Raw genomic sequence first — 22,294 nt, 5'->3', positions numbered from 1 at the left:
TGTTGAAGTATATGCCATTTGGAAATGAGCTGATCCTTACTAATTCTTTCAATAGTGACACATTTTAGAGTGACTTAGTCTACATGTGGAGCTCTGATGTATTTGTGATGGGGCCCAGAGGAGAGGAAGAATTTGCTTGTCTGAATTAGGGGTGATACTTATCTCAGGTTATAGCTCGCTCACCAGTAAATAAAAAACTGCAATTCCAAGACTAAATTTAAAAAAGGAGTAGTTAATACACTTAGGAACTGCCAAAATCCAGGAGAGAAAATAAACAAAAACAAAAAGAAATAACTCAATCTTGAAATCATTAGCTCTGTTAATAAGTAAATATACAAATGTAAGCTCTTTCTAGAAATAACTAAAATTATTTCCATGAGGAAAAAATCTGTTTTTTTTTTCTACGCTAGAATATTGAAGAAATCTTTGTGCTGATAAAAATATACTGAATGACACAATGAACTTGAGCAGAATTTGCAAGAATATACCACAGACAAATGTAAGAGATATCATTAAGAATCCTAGGAATCAAATAACAATGTAAATGATGAAAACAGTGGGTTTCTTATTTCATGCACACACACACCATTTGGTAAACTTTAGCAAATTCTGGCTATGTTACAAATTTATATCATTTTAAAAACTCAAAAATTAGAAATACATAAGGGCCTGCAATCATTCTGCTACCTAAAAGCAAAGTAGAGTTGAAGTAGTTAGTGATGAAATTATTATTGTTTGTCTCTACCTCTACTTCTTACATATACTTGGAAATAGATAATTATAGCACATATATAGTATATATTTATCAAAATAAATAGTGAATAAAATGTTTTAAAAATCTTTTGCAAAAGCAGTCATTAACCCACAAAAGCATAGTGATATAATAATATACTTTATTAAATAATGCAAATGTCTATGTAATAAAAACAGACTATTATACCAATAGCACATATGCTAAATAGGAAGGAAATATCTTAAAATATTCAAAGAGAATATAAAACGAACCTGTAAAGAAACACTATGAAATTTTTAATAAAATGCAAACTGGATGCTTAAAGAAGTATTCTTTAAACATCTAATAAATAATGTACACATTAACACTATAGAGCACTCTAAAATTACAATTTTAAATGAGATTAAATGAATCCCATTTATAAGATAAAAGGAAAACTGATTGTTTAATTAGATTCTTATTAAATATAATTTCCTAGGCATCAGATTAATAATGGATCCAGATAATAAAGCAGCTATATATATGGCCTTTTACACAATAATTTAACAAAATGCAGTGAGCAAATAAACATATTTCTATATGTATTTAAAATACTTACTTAGCACATGGTTAAGTATAGCACCCTAGACAAAGAAGAGGAAGAAAATGATTTATGTTCATATGTCCTATGATCCATATAACAAGCAATCGATCATGTTTATCTGATTGCTGAGAATATACATACAATTCAAAGAGAGACAACTGATTTATTTCCTCCTGTGCCCAAGAAACAGGCTAAAAACCAATGTTCCAAAGGGTTTCATTAACTCCCCTAATATCCAGTTGATAATTTCACTGGGAGAGTACACTAAATAACTACTTTTTAAACTAACAGAAACAATTAAGTGCATGTCCTATGCATATAATTTGTAAGTAAAATAAATGTCAGGAAGAAGCGATATCCCCAACATGTGATTTGAAAGGGAATGTATGTTTTTTTATGATCAAGTTGATCCATAATCAAGCTATTTTTTATGTCATGAAAACATTTTATTTAGATCCCTTCCAGGTCTATATGGAGTAAAATACAATACTGACTCTAAACATAGATACTATTACATCTGTTCACTTAAAAAAAAAAAAAAAAAACACCCTAAATACTGAGAGAATTCATAGATTGGATTTTTTTTTACTTTTCCATCATTCCATGTATAAGTTCTATACAAGAAAGATAAAAAGAATTGTTCTTGAATATTAACATTACTTAAACAAAATCTTACTAGCAGCTTAAACACCTACACAGACCTGTCAACCAGGAGGGAAAGATTCTTTCATTGAACAGTAACCAATTACTGCAGTTACTCATTTTAAAAGATGGAGAAGATGCAGGTCTGTGGCCCATGAGTTAAATCACTTTTAACATAATACAAACACGCACAAAATTCCGCATTCTACAATATTAGAGTAACATTTAATATCAATAAAGACACTTTTTTCTTTTATTTTACAATCTTAGTGCAAACCACTTATGTAAGCATTTTCTAAACAAAATAACTAGAAAATGTCTTTATAGCATATTTCACAAATATAAGACTGATGTGAAGGCCTTACACACTTTTTTCATTAGTGCCACTGTAGACTTTTATCACAGCCAGTAATGAATGAAAGAGTGGTAAGAAAGACAGCACTATTTTTTATACATGAAAGTATATTAATTGGAAAAATACATGGATAATTATCAAAATCCTAATTCATATTTAATGATCACTTAAATAACAAGATCACTCCAGTTAGCTACATCTGCACAACCAGGTTACAAGATTAAAAGTGAAACAAAAAAATGAAACATGAAATCAAAGAATTCATATAAAAATACACAGTAAGGTCAACTACCTCTTCACAGCATGAGAGAATGATTCAACATTTCCATACCTGAAACACGTCTGCTTTGTTCTTTAATAAACTGATCTCCATCTGCTCATGCCCCTGGAAATGTTTCAGCCGTACAACCTGCTGTGCTCAAGCCCCACATAACTTTGTATTTACCTGTTCATAATTAACTAATTATGCCCTAATCAATAGTGTAGATCTTCATTTTACAATGTAAATCAGATAAATGAGATAATGGCTGGGGGTCAAACTCATTTTATTTACAAAGCCCAGCGTGAGCATCCAGTTTCATTATTTCTTATGTGCCTGAACAGCAGTGAATCTTATCAGCAGACCTGCAGAAAGTCTTAGGGGGAGTGCTGGGAGAAAGAGGTCTACGTTTTTATTAAGAATGTATTTGCAAAGCATGTCCATCTCAGAAATATTTTTATGCACAATCCTTAGTATATGTAAAACTTAACAAAGTGCTGACTCAGATTACAGAAAAAGATTTCTGCCTTCATATGCCATACAGCACGAAAGCTGAATCTCTTATACAAGTTACAACCCATCAAAAACTATTTCAGAAAATAAAATTAACAATGTTAATAGTTCATTCTGCTGCAGAGAGTCCTTCTAAATTCCTTGAATAGATTTTGGTGAAATATTCATAAAATATGCCATACTGTGAATCAAGCAAAACAGTGGTAACTTTAGTCAAATAAAGAATATTAAGTGTTTAAAAAGGGGGAGGGGGGCAGAGGGGACATCTGTAATAGTCTCAACAATAAAAGATTAAAATAAAAATAAAAAGAGAGTGGTCTCATTAAGTAGTAGAATATAAAACCAGGAAAATACGATAATGGGTGTGAATATTCTTATTGTTTATGGTCAGCAATCAGTTTTTAATATCATAAATGTAAAATTAGATAAAAATTCAAGAAACACATAACTAACAAAGATATTTAATGATACAGAAATACCATTTCTAAATTTACGATGGATAAAGGTTAAGGCTAAATTTTGTTTTCATGTTCAAATATCCTAATTTCAAATCTTTTTTCAAAAAAATTAGTGAATTATGGATGAAGATACATGTTTCTTGATTCACTTCTGAATCTAAAATATTGCTTCCCTCATGATAGGTATAAAATAAACATTTAACTGAATTTATGAAAATGAAGAAATGATATTGTATGTGTTGTAGATGAAATTACCACAAACATTTTTATACGGAAACAAATATTTTTAAAAATGTAAGGGCCTTTTTAAGGATATTAAAACAACAATCAATCAATGTCAATCACAACTCAATGATTCTTTCAAAAATATATACAAATGGTTCTCAAAGTGGTGTCCCTGCCTGGCAGCATCAGCATCACCTGGGGACTTGATAGGAATGCACATTTTCAGGCCTCACTGCAAACCCACTGCATCAGAAACTGCTGGGAGCCAGGAGGAGGGAGTAAAGCAGGGAGAAGGAAGAGGAGGAGGGAAATATGGCAGAAATCCTGATGCACTGTAAAGGCCAAGAACCACTACTATATACTACCATGTCATTCTTGTATTCCAGTCATTTAATTTCCTTTCTGATATTTTAGTGTTTTTTCTTTCCCTGTTTCATAACAAACGGCCATCATTTATCTATTGTGCAGTTTTCTCTCACATTTGTCTGTGAATTGGTCCATATTTTATTAAGCACATATTAGTATTTTCTTTGAATAGCAACTGGACCATTATGGTAAAAATTAATTTTGTACTGTGAAAGCATTTAGATTATCTGGAGAAATTGTTTTCTACTCCCTTCAGAAGTTCTCTTATTCCAAATACCTGTTTCTAGGACCAATAATTATGAGTTATGCAGTTTATATTTGTGATGGTTGACAAATATTCTTAGGGCTAGCCTATCTACTACTGAAGACTGCAAGACAGAGAATGATAATGTAGTATTCTAATTAGAACCAAGGTGGAAGGGATTGTGATTAATGGTTATACCAAAACCACAAGGCTTAATAATTTCTAAGGAAATCTAAAATGATCACTAGCAATTTCTCACCATATATCAAAGGAGGGCCAGGGTATAACACATTAGCACATTCTTTTCAGAAAATGGCAATGTGTAATTTTTCTTAAAATCAGCTGGAGTCCAGGCAATACTGATAATTATAAACATTAGTAAACTTATGTAGTAATAAATAGTAAGTCCTTTCTTATTCTTAAAACAAAAGCTTACTGGTTTGCTATAGGTTAGTAATACTTTTCCTCCAATGTTATAAGATCTTTTGATAATCCTTAATCTCAGTTTATACATATTTTATATACATATTACTATTATCCAATAATATGGTTGATTACTATAACTATAGATTACTAGTAACTTTACACTTGCTTTTGATTATCCATCACATTGCCTACTCTATTCCTAAAGTTTAAACTATTTTCAGTTGCCACTATACCTGAAAATATGTCCAAAACCACATTTATAGATCAAGAAATTCCAAGAAGCAAGTTGACAATTTACATGTATATGTGCATTTCAATTTCAGCAAAGAGTCTCTTCTAAATCAGTTCAAGATGGAGTGATGAAATATTCAACAAATTTCTGTAGTTGCCTTAAACCTCGATCATTAAAGCTTGAAGATCAAAATTTAATTCTGTAAACCTCTGGAAAGATAAAGATGTTGATGAAGATCTTTCAGCTGGCAACTTGTATAGTCAATAAGCTTTGTATCTCTCTCCTTATTTCTTAACCTCATCCTTAAGGTTGAAAAAATAAAATTATACTGAATTCAGAAAGTTTGTATTATGTCAATAAGGACTGAATAAATTTGGGCATTACTAAAAAATATCTAGAGATCAACACAGACATACTCTTACGTAGGAGCTTCAAATCTGAAGTTGTAAAAATTTCATGCTAATATCAGCGCTTTCACACAATGAGTCAAAACTAGAATACATATGCTTTACAAGTCTTTCACTCCTACTGAATATGATAAATAGAAATAATGTTTAATGGAAGAGTCTACAATTGTTTCTCAATGTAGCATTTCATATATGAATATATATATTGAGTTGGATGAAGCAGAATATAGCAGACTAATGGAATGCATTGTCTTTCTTGTTTGTTACTGGTAGTGATCAACAACAGTAATAGCACATTGCAGTTAAGTCCCATAGGCTTCCATAGCTCTTCAGTAAGTCCAAATACTGTATATCATCATTTGCCAAAGAAGCAAGAGGGAAAAACATTACTTAATAGGACAATTCTGACAAGACATTATCTAGTATTTTCCAACAATGCACATATCAAATATTTCTGATTAGTGCAAAAAAAAAAAAAAAATAGAAAAAAAGTCCACACAGGCAAATTAAATGCCTTGTCAGTTCAGGTAACAAACCAATCAATTACATTCTATCCAAACCTGACAAGCAAAGGCAACTTTTTGCAGTGATAAGCTTATGGGAAGGACAAGATAGCTGTTCTCCTTTACTTTATGTACTCTATTGAGAGTGTTATCCACATTTTTAAAATCACACTTATAAAAGAGGTTTCCAGGATTGCCTCCGAGGATGAGCTGTGGCAGAGTTGGGTCTCATGAAGGGTATCTACACAGTAAAGTGATAAGAAAAGAACATTAACATTTAAAGATCATAGCACTCTGCACTATGTCTTACGAAACATACTAACAACACCACAGTAGATTCAAATAACATATGATCTGGTCCAAAGAGATACATACCCTAAACCTAAATGCCAAGATCTTGTGTAGGGTTTTTACTAGTTAAAATGGAATTAATTTTTCACTTGAAACATTGAGTTGCCTCCTCTTTAATTATTATTACTTTTAGTTGTCAGGATAAGTCTATCTTACTAAGACAAAACAAAAATAAATGATGAAGGGTTTGTATTTACATAAGCAAACATGTATTTGCTTAATAAATGTCTTGAAAAAATAGCAGTGTGCTATTTTTTTCCCCCATCAAATATGGCATTTTAACAACCCTTGAGAAAGCATGTAACTAACTGTGCTAAAACAAGCACACCTAAACCAATATATACAGGGCTGGTTCTACCCAACTCTAGAGTCTTAGGGAGTAAATTTTCAAGTGATTCTTATTCCCTGTGTCAACACTGTCTTCTATTTAAAAAAACACACACACAAAACTATACCAGAAATGTTTGGTTACGATTGTGAAAATTATATCCCTAACTAGCTATTTTAGAGGATTGTGCAACAAATACTTGATCATTGATTATAAATGCACCAATTTTAGGCAGATTTTCAAAACTCATACACTTGCATTTATTTCTCAAGACTTTTTCTAGTGTTTCTTGGACTGATTTCCCCTATTAACATATATCCATTTGCTACCTTTGTTCCTTTATTTTCAGAGGAGAAATTTTAGGTGCTTAGTGATTAGAATTTTTTTTTACTATGGTAAACATAAAAATTTATCATTTTACTCAGATATTTATATTAGTGTAGGTGAGGGGAAATTGGCAAGTAGTCACACATCATAGAAAAAGTTCATTTTAATATTTAACTATTAGAGAGATGTGTTTAATGCTTCTAAGTTCCATTGAGAAAAAGAAAGTGAAAAGTGGCACAATCACAGACAAACACAGCACTACTGAGAACAGCTACCATGCTGAACTGAGTAACCGCCAAAGAAAGCCAAAACAAAAGTGTACAAGGAAAATAAAGAATATAATGGGAGAGTTTTCAGAGAAATGTACTTATCGACACATGAGAAATAGAGTTGAATCCGCTTGCTGAATAACAGGAAAATAGATAGGAAGAGTTTAATTCCCTTGTTGAATAGTTACATGTGTTAACTTTTCTCAATGCTTCAGTCTTTCAGTGAGAGCTTTAGGCACACCCTGAATCACATATTCTGAGCATTGCTTTGTCTATAGGTTAGGCACTACCAGGTCAGCACAATGCAAGAGGAAGCAACCTCATACATCATTTACCATAGAAGTGCAATGAACTCTTAATTACAGGCACAAATGATGGAGACTAGCAGACAACACTAAAGATATACGTGTATTTAATTTTGATAGGAATATGAATATACATGCATTGGGTAACAGGAAATCTGCTTTAACCACCAATTAAATATAAGTTGACGTTTAACTTTGAAAAAAGATAAAAAGCTATCGATAGTATTCTTCCATCCTGAAATTTCACTTAATATTCCAAATCTCCCTTAAAGCCAGAGTAAGCAATGTGACTGCCTTGGCTGCTATCATCCTGGGATAAAAGACTTGCGGTTTTGTACTTGAGAGATCAAGTTTTAGCTTTGTCTTCATTCCCTGTGAACTTAGTATGCTTACTTACAAATTAATGCAGAAAAAAAGATATTAAATAATTTCAAAGGACTTCTCTGATGTATGCACATGTAGTCTGTACCTTATATAGGTGGAATTGCCTGCTAAGAAGCATCTACTTCTTTTCCCCCCATGATGTCAAGTATGCTAAAGCAGTATAGTTGGTGAGGCAGTGTGCCTTCAAGAGCATGAGCTACTCAGTTAAGACTGCCTAGACTCACACACCAATTCTGCCATTTTTAGTTGTGTGATCAAGGACAAGTAATTCTTCTAATTTTCCTCACCCATAAAGTAGGGGTTAAATCAACACCTATCTTATGGGGTGGCTATGAAGATTACTTGAGATAAAATACAAAAGGCACCAGCACATTGGCCCATAATAAATAAGCACTCTATAAATCTCAGCAACCAATATGAAGAACAGTAGATTTATCAAACACTATAGCAGTGTTCAGTGGAAGGGAAAAAACTATATTCTAATACATAATTTATATAGTATAATTTCAATATATAATTGGAATAATTTCTATTTCATGATGTTTAGTGTCTATGTACCTCAGTTACCTAATCTCCAAAATGGAGATGTGAAACCTCATAGGACTACTGAAAAAACTGAATGAGCTAATACACTTAGCAGAGAATAGAGCCTGGGAGATAGTAAGGTCTAACATTAGCTTTATTTTAATTCTCAGTTGATAAAGTCTTTAAAATAATATGTCTGGGTTTAATTATAATTAAAAATAAAAGATTTTTATACATTATGACCTAGATATCAAAATCTATCAACTCCAAAATGTTTATCCAATCTTATTTTCAATTTCTGTTCACCTTTAGTTTTATTTCATATGTCCAAAACTATACAAAAATAATACAAATCAAAACATTGTTACAGGAGGAACAGCTAAAAAGGATGTTTGATTTTACAAAAAGAAGAAAAATAAGAAGAGAATATACTGCAGGTCATCTAAAAACATTTCATTGAACATAGTTTCATTATAATGTTGTTAGGATGTGTGGGAACTTAAATCTTGTTTATATCAATTAATCCACAGTAAAACTAGTTTTGCTTTCATTTAAAGTCGCAGAACCTATCCATGGCATTATTGAGGACATGACAGTAGCAAGTGGTTCTAATACTAGAAGCTGGATTATGCTTGTTTTGTATGATTCCAAGCACTGAAATTATTGAGAGACCTGTCAGCTCTCTTGGAGAGAAAAACTGCCAATGGTCTGAGCTGCCACAAGATGGAATATGTTACCTACTTCTATCCCCAGCAGAAGCTCCTTCCTCGTGCTTATGTAGTGATACTGGGCAGATAATTCAAGTCTCAGATGAATAATGGAATAACAGTTGGAGAGCATTTTCAGGACTGTATAGTGTTTGTTTTGGCATCTCTTTGAGTTATAAAAGTTACAAAATTTTAGAAAAAATGAGGTTGAGCCCGCATTTAACAAATGAGAAGATAACTTTAGAAGTAACTTAATTCAAGGTCATTCATCTAGAATTGGGGCTACTGTGCCAGTCTTTCCAAACAACTGAGTATATAATAAGTAATCCCTTCTTTAAAAATTAGCAATATTAACACACTGTAATTAAAAATAATTTTTAAATTACAAAAGCAAATTTTACTAAAAATAAATGAGTGAAATGAGAAACATTTCATTGCTATATGTGCTTAAAATTTTGATGTTTACTACTCTAAAATTGTATACTCCAGAAATACCACACTTCACTATGTAATTAATGTATACTATGTTCAGGCTTCTGTTTTCTTTACTTTCAATAATTAACTTTACTTTTTTAATTTTAAAAATTGAAATGTTAACACATAAGATGAAAAATAGTAAGGAGGGTGTTTTATCTTGAAGGCTGTTTGCTGGGTTCTGTTCTGAAAGAGCTGCATTCAATACCAGTCTTTGCAGGTGACACTCATCATGATCTCCGCTACTCAAATTAATCATCACTGGGCCTGGTTGCAAAGAATAATGCAAAAAGGATATTCAAGTAGAATCTGCAGACGTTTTGTGATTATTTCTGGTATTACATTTCTCATCGTTCATAACCTGATGACCATTTATGACAGATACTGGGAGTCGCACGGGCCAGTGGCAATCCAATGAGAATTATCAGGGTGTTTCATTAACAAGGATCAAATTGATGCCTCAAAAAGAGAAACCAATGGACACCATCTCAGGATGGTCTTAAATTAAATCTGGACACCTTTGGGCTTTAGGGCCTTTTTAAAGTTTCTTGAGTATTTTTTAAGTAGAAATAAATTCTGGCTTCCAAAAAAAATTATGAATCATGAAAAGTTACTTAAAGATTTAATGTTTCAATAGATTTTGAAAGTCAAGGGATATCACACATTAAATACTAAATTTGTGAGACAGGCTAATCATTCCACACATCTAACAAAATCATCAAATCAACTTTATTATAAAAGAAAAATTACACTAAGTAAACATTTCCTTTTTAACCCAAATTTTGTCAGAATACCACCTTAATAAGAAAAATTAAGTGGCAGTTCGGCTACTTTCACTATATAAATACAAATATTTTGAAAAATAAACATCTCTTCCCCAATTTTTACTAATAGAAAAACTATTTAAAAATAACTTTTAAGTAGTTTCCTTCACAAGACCCAGTTTATTTTCTAATTTCCCCTTTAGAATCTCTTCTCTTCATGATGTACAATGCAGCATCAGTTTAGGTCTAATGACATTAACTTAAATCAGTGACCATAGTTTTTATAAAGCCAGATTTATGGCAAAAGGCCACATTCTTGGTGATAGATATGGCCAAGTAACTTATAAGAACAGTTATGTAAAGCATTTGATTTTAGATTTTAACTGTTCTGTGCTATAAGACCTCTCTGTTACCCTAAGTTGCTTAATAAATGCTCAAGACAGCCTTGGAAGGATGGTTATTCGGAAGAATAAAGTAAAGAACAGCTGATTTCAGTGGAGAATGAAGAAGCAGAGAACATATGGCCTTCTCTGAATATTAGGGAGAATACTGGAGGGCTTTCCACAATGAATGGAGTTCCAATTTCGATAATTTTATCAGGCAAGAGAAAGACCCAGAGGCTGGGGAATTAAAACATGTTAAGTCTACAGAATGTGGTTATACATTAGCAATAAAAATAAGGAAAGTCAAGGCAAACAGGTCCAAAGAGGGCTAAGCAGAAGTGAGAAAAACAGAAAGAAGGCGAGAGGAAATAATGAAGCAGCTAAGGTATACGGAATAATGTAGTAGAGAATAGTGAAACAAAAATTGAGAAACGCCTCAAGGAAGCCACAAGAATGTGACAGAGAGGAAATGGATATCAAGAAATGTTATGATGGAAAATTGTTCCCAAATTATTATGACATTTTTAGTTTTCTAATAATACAGAACAGCCATATGTTTTGAAATTTTCAACAAGATCATTAAAATTGCATGAATAAAAATGTATGAAAATTCTACAAAATTATATGGATTTAAACATTTTTTATATTTTAGAAATTTTTTGGTATGTATAATTTTATAACAAATAAAAATTTTAAATATATGTTTTCACTTACCTGATTTTATTTTTGTAAAAATAGATGTTACTTTTTAGAACAGTTGTAGATTTACAGAAAAACTGAGCAGGTATACAAAGATTCACAATATACTTCTTCCTCCCCACACACAGCTCTTTCTTTAAATTTAAATGTTAAAAGTCTTCATTTTCACATCATAGCACCTTTGATAGGTCAGGGGTAGGGAAAAATGAAGGAGAATAATGCCAGATGGACAGAAATAGAGGAAGAGATAAAAATACCAAGATTTGGAAGAATGCACACTTCATCAATGCTTATTCAGTGCAACAATAAGGAACAAGTTGCTGAGTTAGATACATGGGATAAACAATGAACTTGGAGAATGTGAAGGGGAAAAAGACTTTCACATGAAGACTGAGCTAGCCTTCACTCTGACTCTGGCATTGTGTGTTTTAAGGTTTTATACTACTTGTGAAGTAGTAAAATAATATTTGAAGGGAATCAGTGATACATTAGGATTCATATTATAAAACGTAGGGCAACTACTAATAAGTTCTTTAAAAGAGGTCTAACTAATAAGACAAGAATGTAGACAAAAACAAATCATAAAAATACTCAATGCAAAAGCAGGCAGAAAAAGAAGGGAAAATGACAAAGAACAAATGGAATAAAAAGAAAACAATTCCAAGCTGGTAGATTTAAACCCAACTGTATCAATAATTACATTAACTCTAAGTAATGGAACCAATTCAGATAAAGATGGAGATTCTCAGGTTGTATAAAATATCAATTTCCAACTATACACTGTTTACTAGAAATCCAATCCACTTTAATGTGGCCTATGTGTGCACATGTAAATATTTTAAATATAAAGATACAGATAAACAAAGGAGAATAAAAGATATACCATGGAAGCAGCAATCAAAAGAAAGCTGTAGTGCTTATAGTAATATCAAAGTAGGCTGCAGAGCAAGAATGTTATCTGGGTAAAAAGGACATTACATTGATAAAGGGGTCAAATCAGCAAAAAGAAATTACAAAAGAGATTCAAAATGTATAAAGCAAAAACTAATAGAACTCCAAAGTGATACATACAAATCTATACTTATAATTGGAGATTTTAATACTCTTCTCTTAGTAATTAATAGTACAACTAGATAGAAAGTAAGTATATACAAAAACACCTGAACAACACTGTCAACCTAGTTTTATAGGATATTCCACTCAACAACAGATGAATACACATTCCTTTCAAGTGCACATGGACCAAGATAGACCTTAATCTGGGCCATAAAACAAACCTCAATGAATTCATTTTCAAATAATACAGAACAGCCATATGTTTTGGAAATTTTCAACAAAATCATACAAAATATGTTCTTTGACCAGAGTTGAATTAATCTAGAAATCATTAACAGAAAGCTGTATGGGAAAGCCCCCAAATATCTGAAAATAAAACAACATATTTCAAAATATCCCAGTAGTTAAAAAGAAAGTCACAAGGGAAAATAAAAGCTTATAGTCTAAAACCTGAAAGTTTTGTTGGGCAGGACTGCGGTATTGCACTTTCTGATTATAGTAAAAAAAGAAATTTTAAATATCAGGTCATGGTCTGTAAGAGCTATTATCAGATATTGCACTATTTCAGAGCTGTCTAGAGCCACTGTTATTGTCAATCTGGTTCATGGGTCACTGTTAGGGAAAAACATGTTTTTAACTGGTCTGTCATTTGGGATGCAAAGCTTTAAATGATTCTGAAATTCATGCATCCCTCCTTCAACATTTCATTATATCATTTTGGCCAAGAGTACTGTGTCTCCTCACTAAAATTAGCTCTACGAGTCAATGATCAGGTTCAGTTAATAGCTAACAGAGCTCTTGGTGTTATGAGGTGCCTACCTAAGCACAGCTCCAGTCTAAAGACTTCCAAAAGGCCCACTCACTTGGGTTTAGATCAGTAAATACGTAAGCATATGCAAAAAAAAAAAAAGGAATGTTTACATTCTCAAGTACATTCCTATGTTGTTCACCTGTGTATATTGAGGACTAAATTCAGGATCAGGTGCAAATGAATCTATATATCTATATATCTATATCTATATCTATATCTATATCTATATTTATATCTATATCTATCTATGCCTAAGCGACCGTTCGACCATTAGCTATGATGTGCACTGACCACCAGGGGGCAGATGCTCAACGCACAGGCATGGAAACATGGAACAGACTGATGACTCTCAGACGGAAGGGGGAAGGGGGGAGAGCAGGAAGAGATGAACCAAAGATCTTACAGGTATATGCATACTAGTGGCCTGGTGCACGAATCAGGCCTGGCCGCGGATCAGGCCGAAACTGGCAGTCCGACATCCGCCGAGGGGTCCTGGATTGCGAGAGGGTGCAGGCCAGGCCAAGGGACCCCACCAGTGCACAAATCTGTGCACTAGGCCTCTAGTATACAATAACTATTTGCTGAATAAATGCTTTTCTAAAGTCTTCTCCAAACAGTTAGAACTTAGTATATGAAAAGAGTAAAGCTAAGGGCCTGGGAGAGAACTGGCATAGGTACTACTAGGTACCTAATACCTGTGAAGCTTTGTAAAACCTCAGATGCCCAAACTCCAATCCATAAATTTGCAATCTATTGATTCAGGATTTCAAACAGTGGGCTTTTTTTAATTGTTTGTAATTTTTTCTATAGATGATTTGCAACCAAGCTGAATGCCACTATCATAGGGCTTAAGCTAAAAGACTTCTGGGATAAAGCAATGATTTTCAAAGTGTAGTCCTCAAACCATCAGAATCAGCATTAACTGAGAAACTGTTAGAAATACAGATTCTCTGGCACCACCTCATAACGTCCAAAACAGAAACTCTGTGGTTGTATAAGACTTCCAGATGATTTGAATGTATCCTAAAGATTAAGAAGCTCTACTTAAAGTAGGGCAAATTCAGCTGGCATGAAGGCACCACAAAGAAAGAAGCATGGGATAAAAAGCTAATAAATAAATACACAGATAAATTAATAAAGAGGGTAGGAGACAAATTACAAATGTTCCACAGCTTTACTTAATGTGAACCAGCTAACACTCAACTAAGCAGAGACAAATATTATTTACACACAAAGATATTTTGATCACCAAAACAAAGCTTTAAAAAACCCCACAGAGTACTAAGCAATCTTATCTTAAAGATCTCCTATCTTGTCATTACATTTTTCTGGACTTAGCCCAATTAAACCAAGGACATCAACCCAATTCTTTCATCTCCTCCATTCTTATAGAATACTAGAGGCCCAGTGCATGGACTCATGCACCGGTGGGGTCCCTTGGCCTGGCCTTCACCCTCTCGCAATCTGGGACCCCTTGGGGGATGTCAGACTGCCAGTTTTGGCTCAGTCCCCGCAGGCCAGGCTGAGGGACCCCACCAGTGCGAATCCATGCACCAGGCCTCTAGTATGCATATGAGATCTTTGATTAATCTCTTCCAACCCCTCCCCCCACTTCCCTCTGAGAGACATCAGTCTGTTCCATGTTTCCATGCCTGAGCGGTGAGCGTCTGCCCCCTGGTGGTCATTGCACATCATAGCTACAGGTCGAACAGTCAAATGGACGGACGGTCGCTTAGGTTTTTATATATAGAGATATAGATGATTTCCTATCAGACAAACCTTCAGTATCCAGAGACACAGTCATTTACTTTCAGGTAGGAGAGTTAGGATTTGATGCTCAAGTTTTGTAGAACAAATCGGTAACAGTTACTAAATAATCTGAGTTGGATTCTGCTCTGTATTTATAATCCCAAAACTTTAAATATGTTCTGGAATTTTCTCATTAAACACAACTAAAAAGAAACCTCACAACCCCCTATGACATCACATCACTCATCACTAATCTTTCTGTTACCACTATCACTATTCTTTCCAGTTACAGGTATCCCCCACTTTTCAAAAGTTCAGGTTACACTACTGCACTTTTACAAAAGACCTACATTAGTACCTGTTTCACTAACAGAAATAAATTCAAAGATGAGTTTTGCTTTAAAAAGATGAAGAGCAAAAATAGCATTCAGTGTTTGTTCTGCAGCAAACTGTTCATGCACCTTGAGCAGTGAAAGTGACACCACCAAGCTCCTTTCCCTAGAACAACACTCAGCATCAAGCCCCAGAGCTTTGAACTGTGTCTGTGAGCATCTGTGCTTTATCTCTATTTGTTTTGTGTACCCATTAGCAAGATGTGTTCTAAGGTATCAGAAAGCCGAAGAGCACTCCCAAGGGTGTTATACTTAGCATAAAATTGGACATAATTAAGGTTTTCAAACATGGTGAATGAAATAAGGATACTGGGCAGGCATTGAACTTTCCTGCATCCACACCAAGTATTGAGTTTTTGAAAGGGCACATAGGTTTAGGGCAGGTTTTGAGGATGTTTTGAGTGCCTACAAAGAACTATCTGATAGAAAAATGCATGAGGCAAAGACATCAAGCATACTGTCATATTTCAAGTCTTCCATATCAGCCACCTTCAACATCAAGTCAGGCAGACATAGAAGACGTAGGTGTTAGTGACATGCATGCCCTGATGGATTCAAACAACAATAAGATGCTAATAGATAACCTTTTCCTCTCTTTCCTACACCCCAGTCTCCTGAACTTCCCACCACCCCGAACTCTATCGATTTAGCTTAGCATCATAGCTCTCAGCCCCCTGCCTTCCCGATTCTGGTTGAAACTACACTGTACATACATTATTTCTACCTTATACAGACTGCATAGTTATCATATCATTCCTGCTTTTATTATATGTTAGTGTTATTTTAAGTTTTATGTTATTTGATTCTTTTTGGGGTCTGGGAATGCTCAACAAATATTCCATATAAATTAATGGCAATTGCTTCACTTTATACCATTTCTGCTTTTGAAAGATTTCACAGAAACACTCTATTTTCAGATATCGAGGAAAATCCTTAGTTATATTAAAGTCAGCCGGTATCATTTAATATTCACCTTTCTTCCTTGCTTCCCCATTTTAGTTAATTATCTGCTACAACCTCTAGTGTGAATTTGTGTCTCCTGAATCCTCTTCATTTATTTTCCCATCAGCCTCCAAACTGGTCTACTTCCAGCTGCTCATTCATTTATTACACAGGCCTCTACAATATCAACCTTCTAAAGCACTATCCGCCATATTATCTCTTGCTGTCAGTGGATCCCCATTAGACTCTTAATATCTTTAGTCTGAATCTAGGCTCCAATCTACCTTAAACTTACATTACATGACTCCAATTCCACTCTGTATCTTTTTCATTGTCATTCATTCTCTTGAAGGATTTGCTACCTCCCATATTCATCTTTTGAAATCTGGTCATACTTCAAGATCCACTCAAATGTCACCTCGGTTTAATAGAAATTTCTAATAGAAAGATTCCTTTTAGAAATATTCCCATGATCCTCTAAATTCTATGATATATATATTAGAGGCCGGGGGCGGGGGGGAGGGTGTCCCTCAGCCCGGCATGCGCCCTCTCACAATCTGGGACCGCTCACCCCTAACCACTTGCCTACCTGCCTGCTTGCCCCTAATTGCTTGCCTGCCTGTCTGCTCAGTGCACGTCATAGTGACCGGTCATTCCGGTCATTCTGCCATAACGGTCGCTTAGGTTTTTATATATATAGAGGATATCATATGCAACATATAACAATTTGATGGATGAATAAATGAATAGATTTTAATATCTTTAATGAATATGAAATCAATTAGGAAAATAAATTTGAAGACAATCAACTTAGGAATCTTATTTTTAAAAGAATAGGGAAAGGAGGAACCCACACTGTTTGCTCTGCCTAGGGGATTCCATGAGATCCCATCCCATCCAATTTGCAGCCCCTCCCAAGCTATTTGTAGCAGCTTTTCCATATGAATGGTCTGTCCTGGCTCAGGCTTCAGGCTTTGCTAAAATCTCTCAAACATGCTGCAGCTGGTGACAGCATACCCCAAACCTATCAATAAAAGACCCAAGACCCAGCACTAGTGCCAGCCTGCCTTGCTTCACAGCTGGGCCTCACCTCCTGCACAGCAGTGCTCCCACTGTAGTCTAAGTTGGTCATCACAGCCAATTGGTCTGAAGTCAATTCCTCCCAGAGATGCCAACAGCAATTCAGGCTCAACTACAAGACTATGAGCACAGCCCACACAGGGGTGCATCTAGAGTGCCCAGCTCAGGTGACTGGGGAGGCTGAGCCACTGGGCCCTAGAGGACACCTACTACACAAGGCCACTCTACCAATTCCATGATACACAGAAACAAATCCAGGGAAGCAGCCAAAATGCAGAAACAAAGAAACATGTAACAAATGAAAGAAATCAAAGCAAGAAAACTGGATACCAAGTTCAAAACCATAGGTATAAGTTTACTCAAAGATCTTCATGAGACTTTCAAGGATCCCAGTGAGAATGTCAAAGACATGAAAAAGGATCAGTCAGAAATTAAGCATAAACTAACTGAAATGAAGAATAATTTACAGGGATTGAATAGTGGAATAGAGGATTCCGAGAATCAAATCAACCATTTTGACTATGAGATAACAAAAAAACACCCAATCGGAAGAGGGAAAAAAAAAAGAATACAAAAATATGAAGAAAGTATAAGGAGCCTCTGGGACAACTTCAAGCGTACCAACATCCAAACTATGGGGGTGGCAGAAGAAGAGAAAGAGCAAGATATTGAAAACCTATTTAAAGACATAATGACAGGAAACTTCCCCTACCTGGTGAAAGAAATAGACTTTCAAGTCCAGTAGGCACAGAGTCCCAAACAAGAGGAACCCAAAGAGAACCACACCAAGACACATCATAATTAAAATGCCAAGGGTTAAAGACAAAGAGAGAATCTTAAAAGCATCAAGAGAAAAGCATTTAGTTACCTACAAGGGAAAGCCCATTCAACTGTCAGCTGATTTCTCAACAGAAACTTTGCAAGCCAGAAGGGAATGGCAAGAAATAATCAAAGTGCCAGATAGTAAGGACCTACAAGCAAAATTACTCTACCCAGCAAAGCTCTCATTTAGAATTGAGGGTCAGATAAAGAGTTTCACAAACAAAAAAAAGCTAAAGGAGCTCATCATCACCAAACCAGTATTATATGAAATATTGAAGGGTATTATTGAAGAAGAAAGGAGAAGACAGAAGAAGGAAGAGGAAGAAAAAGGAGGAGGAGTAAAAATATGAACAATAAAAATGGCAACAAATACATATCTATCAACAATTGAACCTAAAAATCAAAATAAATGAAAAAAAATCTAATGGTCAAAATACACTGGTGAATAAAACAAAATCAGAGGCATGGAAGCATGGAACAGATTGAGGAATCGCAGAGAGGGGGGAAGGAGGGGATGGGAAGAGTATGAGTATGTCTGTGGGACTTATCCAATCAGTTGAAAGCCTTAAGAACAAAAACTGATTTCCTGGAGAAGTAATTACCTATGGACACAGACAGTAGGGTGATAAAGGCCTGGGTTGGGGCAGGAACTGAGTGGAGGAGGGTATGGGGGGAGGAAGGGGAACATCTATAATATTCTCAACAATAAAGATTTTTAAAAAGAAAAAATAGGGAAAAATTGATTCTATGATTTCTTTACAAATGAAAGCTTCAAAATAAAAGTCAAAGAATCTTTGGTCAGAGTGCTGAATGCTCTACATGAAATTCAACTTCTCTTTTAAAAAAGATCTACATTTATAGGTCATGTCACAGAAGGTCCTTGATATAATCAGGCAATTTTTCAATTCTTTAATAATTGACACAAATAAGTAACCTGACAAGAGAAATTTGCATCTGGAAGTTTCAGACAGTTATTGACTGATGTGATTCACTTGGATGGGACTGAAGCCCATTGATTTAGTCTCTGGTAGGTCTATCTGCCTTGTGCAGCTGTCTGTGTCCATCTGATTTACTGAGCAATTACAGGGAGTGCCTAACAGTTTTCATTCAAGGCAGAACTCCTCCACTTGAGATTATTTAGAGGGAACATACTTAAAGAGTTACTTTTTCTGTAGTTCAATCTATCAGATCTCACAGTGCTCAAGTGGTTGCTCTTTGTGAACTAAGACACACTTAAGAGTTCTTGGCTTCATGTATTTTTGTATTTAAAAATGACATACACAGAATATATGGACAATTTTACACTAAAGTCAAATCATACAGTTATATTCTTTTTTTTTTTAAATATATTTCTTTATTGATTTCAGAGAGGAAGGAAGAGGGAGAGAGAGATAGAAATATCAATGACAAGAGAGAATCATTGATTGGCTGCCTCCTGCACGCCCCCCACTGGGGATCGAGCCCACAACCCAGGCATGTGCCCTTGGCCGGAATCAAACCTGGGACCCTTCAGTCCGCAGGCCGACGCTCTACCCACTGAGCCAAACCAGCTAGAGCCAGTTATATTCTTAATAGTATAGTCATGAAGTAATATTCAACCTCTAACTTGTCACTTTTTACCCATAATACTTTTCTCCAAGTTACTTTTCCAGAGCATTCATCTGCAGTTTAAAGGAAAACCATAAAGCATTAAACAATATAGGCCCTGTGAAAGAAAGGCTGAAGGAACTGTGTTATTCACTTTTTAATAATTGTTTAAATTTCTTTCTTTCACCAAAGAACTAAAGTAAGGGTATAATAAAACAAACTTTTGTTAGATAATAGTATACCCTTGTCTAAGATAGAATTAAATAGCATAATAACCAATGTGGGTAAATAAGAAAAGGTATTGTTTTAGAGAGAAATGATAAATCCTGGAATCGATCATTTAGTTTTCAGGTAATAACACATGCAAGGAAATAAAGATCATAAGAACCTTTCTAACATACAAGGTTTTAAAGAGAAAAATCCAGATTTAACAGTAAATAAATCTTTTGAGATACATGATAAGGCATGTCACTTATTTGTGTTCTAGTTTCTAATTCTAGTTCCACTAACAAAGTTAGAGTAAATAAAAATTGTATTGATAAAAACAGCAATTGGCCCTAGTCAGGAAGCTCAATTGGTTAGAGCAAAGTCCAAGGTTGTGGGTTTGATCTCTGGTTAGGGCACATACAAGAAGCAACCAATGAATGCATAAATAAGTGGAACAACAAATTCTCTCTCTCTCAAATCAATAAAATAAAATAATCAAGAAGAGGACATATAATCTAATTCCAAGTCTAATCTTATCTTAGAGTACTATAGTCAAGCAATGAAGTAGAAAGTAAGCAATGTCATTATTTATATACATAAATATTTCTATATTATATATTGAGTTATTATTATTTGCCAGTATTAAAAAAAAAACAGACTTAATGACACTGAAAAACTAGCCTACAGTTAGCAATTTTATCTGATATCAATAAATTATACATTGTTAGCAAAAACTATTTTCGGGAATTTAAGACAGCCAAACATCAGAACAAGAAGGTCTAGGAAATGTATAAAATGAACAGTTTTGTATATGAGATATAATACTACTGCTATGCTGGGTGCAGAATTTAAAAAGATATGACTGTGAAGATCAAAGCTCAAGAAATGTACCAAGAATTGATCACTAATTACACTGAAGTGACCAGACTAAATAAATGTCATAGATTAAAAGTATGTGATAATCTCATTTTTTAGGAAGCAAAAACACCTCAATAAAGGGGCAGAGTACATGGAAAGACAACACATGGATGAGAAAATCCAGATGGCTAATCAATATATGTATAAATATTCCACCTCATAGGTAGTCACAAAATATAATCAAAATGCCAATTTCTATCCACCAGAATTGTCAAAATCTGTGCCATGACATTGTCACATATTTGGGTCTGTTGGGAAATGAAATAACATTATCTATTAAAATGTAAAATACACATATACTCTGTCGTAGCAAACTCACTTTGAATAGAAATCAAACAGAAAAAGAAAAAAAAAAATAGCCTGGCTGGCATGGCTCAGTGGTTAAGCATTGACCTATGAACCAGGAGGTCACAGTTTGATTCCAGGTCAGGGCACTTGCCCAGGTGTCAGGGCTCAATCCCCAGTGTGAGGCATGCAGGAGGCAGTCAATCAATGATTCTCTCTCATCACTGATGTTTCTATCTCTCTCTCCCTCTCCCTTTCTCTCTGAAATCAATAAAAATCTATTTAAAAATAATATGGTATATTAAGGACAGTTATCCTTAATATAGGTTTACAGTAAATATTGCTAGTATATAGCTTTGTGCTAGTTTTATGTGGGACAACATGATGACTTGATTCCCCATAGAAATGTATCCTGTCAAAGTTAACAGACATTAATCTTTTGGACCTCTGAGTTTATTCCTACTTTATTTTCTTGCATAATCAGCTACACATACAAAGTGACAGTAAAAAGTAGGACACTACTGAGTTACATGTAGTAGGTGAGGTCTATGTAATTACTAAACCAAGCTTTCCTGATTTATTGACATGCCATTTATAATCAGGGGGTTCCTAGGAAGAAAATAGAGAAAAAGGGAGAAAAAATTAACTTTAAAGAAAATAACATCGTAGTGAAGATATAAATACAACTAAGTGATTTGTTTATCACAGTTAACGTGTAAAGAGGGCAAAGCCATGTTCCTAATAATATTTTATTTATTTAATTTGAAAACAGATTCATATAATAGAATTCAGTGCTTGGTCACTCTTCCCCTACATTCCTATCCTAACTTGGGCTTCTTTTTAATGAAAAAAAAGGAGTCAGCAAAACAAAATGCCACCATTAAATCATTTTGCAACATTTTGTGTCAAAAACGTAATGGGAAATGCACACATCAAGGGAAAGGTTACTGTTCTTCCAGAACATCTTTTCACTTGGTTCATGG

At 34.3% G+C, this 22,294-nt stretch overlaps 1 protein-coding gene across 6 annotated transcripts in view; it reads right to left on the bottom strand.

Moving 5' to 3' along the window:
- PHF14 (PHD finger protein 14) overlaps window positions 1-22,294 on the bottom strand; it is a 155,383-nt gene that overhangs the window by 57,639 nt on the left and 75,450 nt on the right. Inside the window, exon 17 of one of the 6 annotated variants that reach the window (XM_070424352.1) lies at window positions 1,332-1,356. The exons of 3 other annotated variants lie outside the window; for them this stretch is intronic. In XM_070424352.1, coding sequence (XP_070280453.1) covers window positions 1,332-1,356 — 25 coding nt within the window. Of the gene's footprint in view, window positions 1-1,331; window positions 1,357-3,572; window positions 6,188-9,787; window positions 9,884-22,294 lie in introns of those variants that run through there. 2 more of the 6 variants (XM_070424354.1, XM_070424353.1) reach the window with 2 other exon arrangements.

This window comes from Myotis yumanensis, unplaced genomic scaffold (genome assembly GCF_028538775.1).
Source record: "Myotis yumanensis isolate MYYU_CA2020_CCGP unplaced genomic scaffold, mMyoYum1.0.hap1 SCAF_9, whole genome shotgun sequence".
Taxonomy (NCBI): domain Eukaryota; kingdom Metazoa; phylum Chordata; class Mammalia; order Chiroptera; family Vespertilionidae; genus Myotis; species Myotis yumanensis.
The sequence above is the reverse complement of the archived record's forward strand: the minus strand, read 5'-3'. Positions and strand labels throughout refer to the sequence as shown.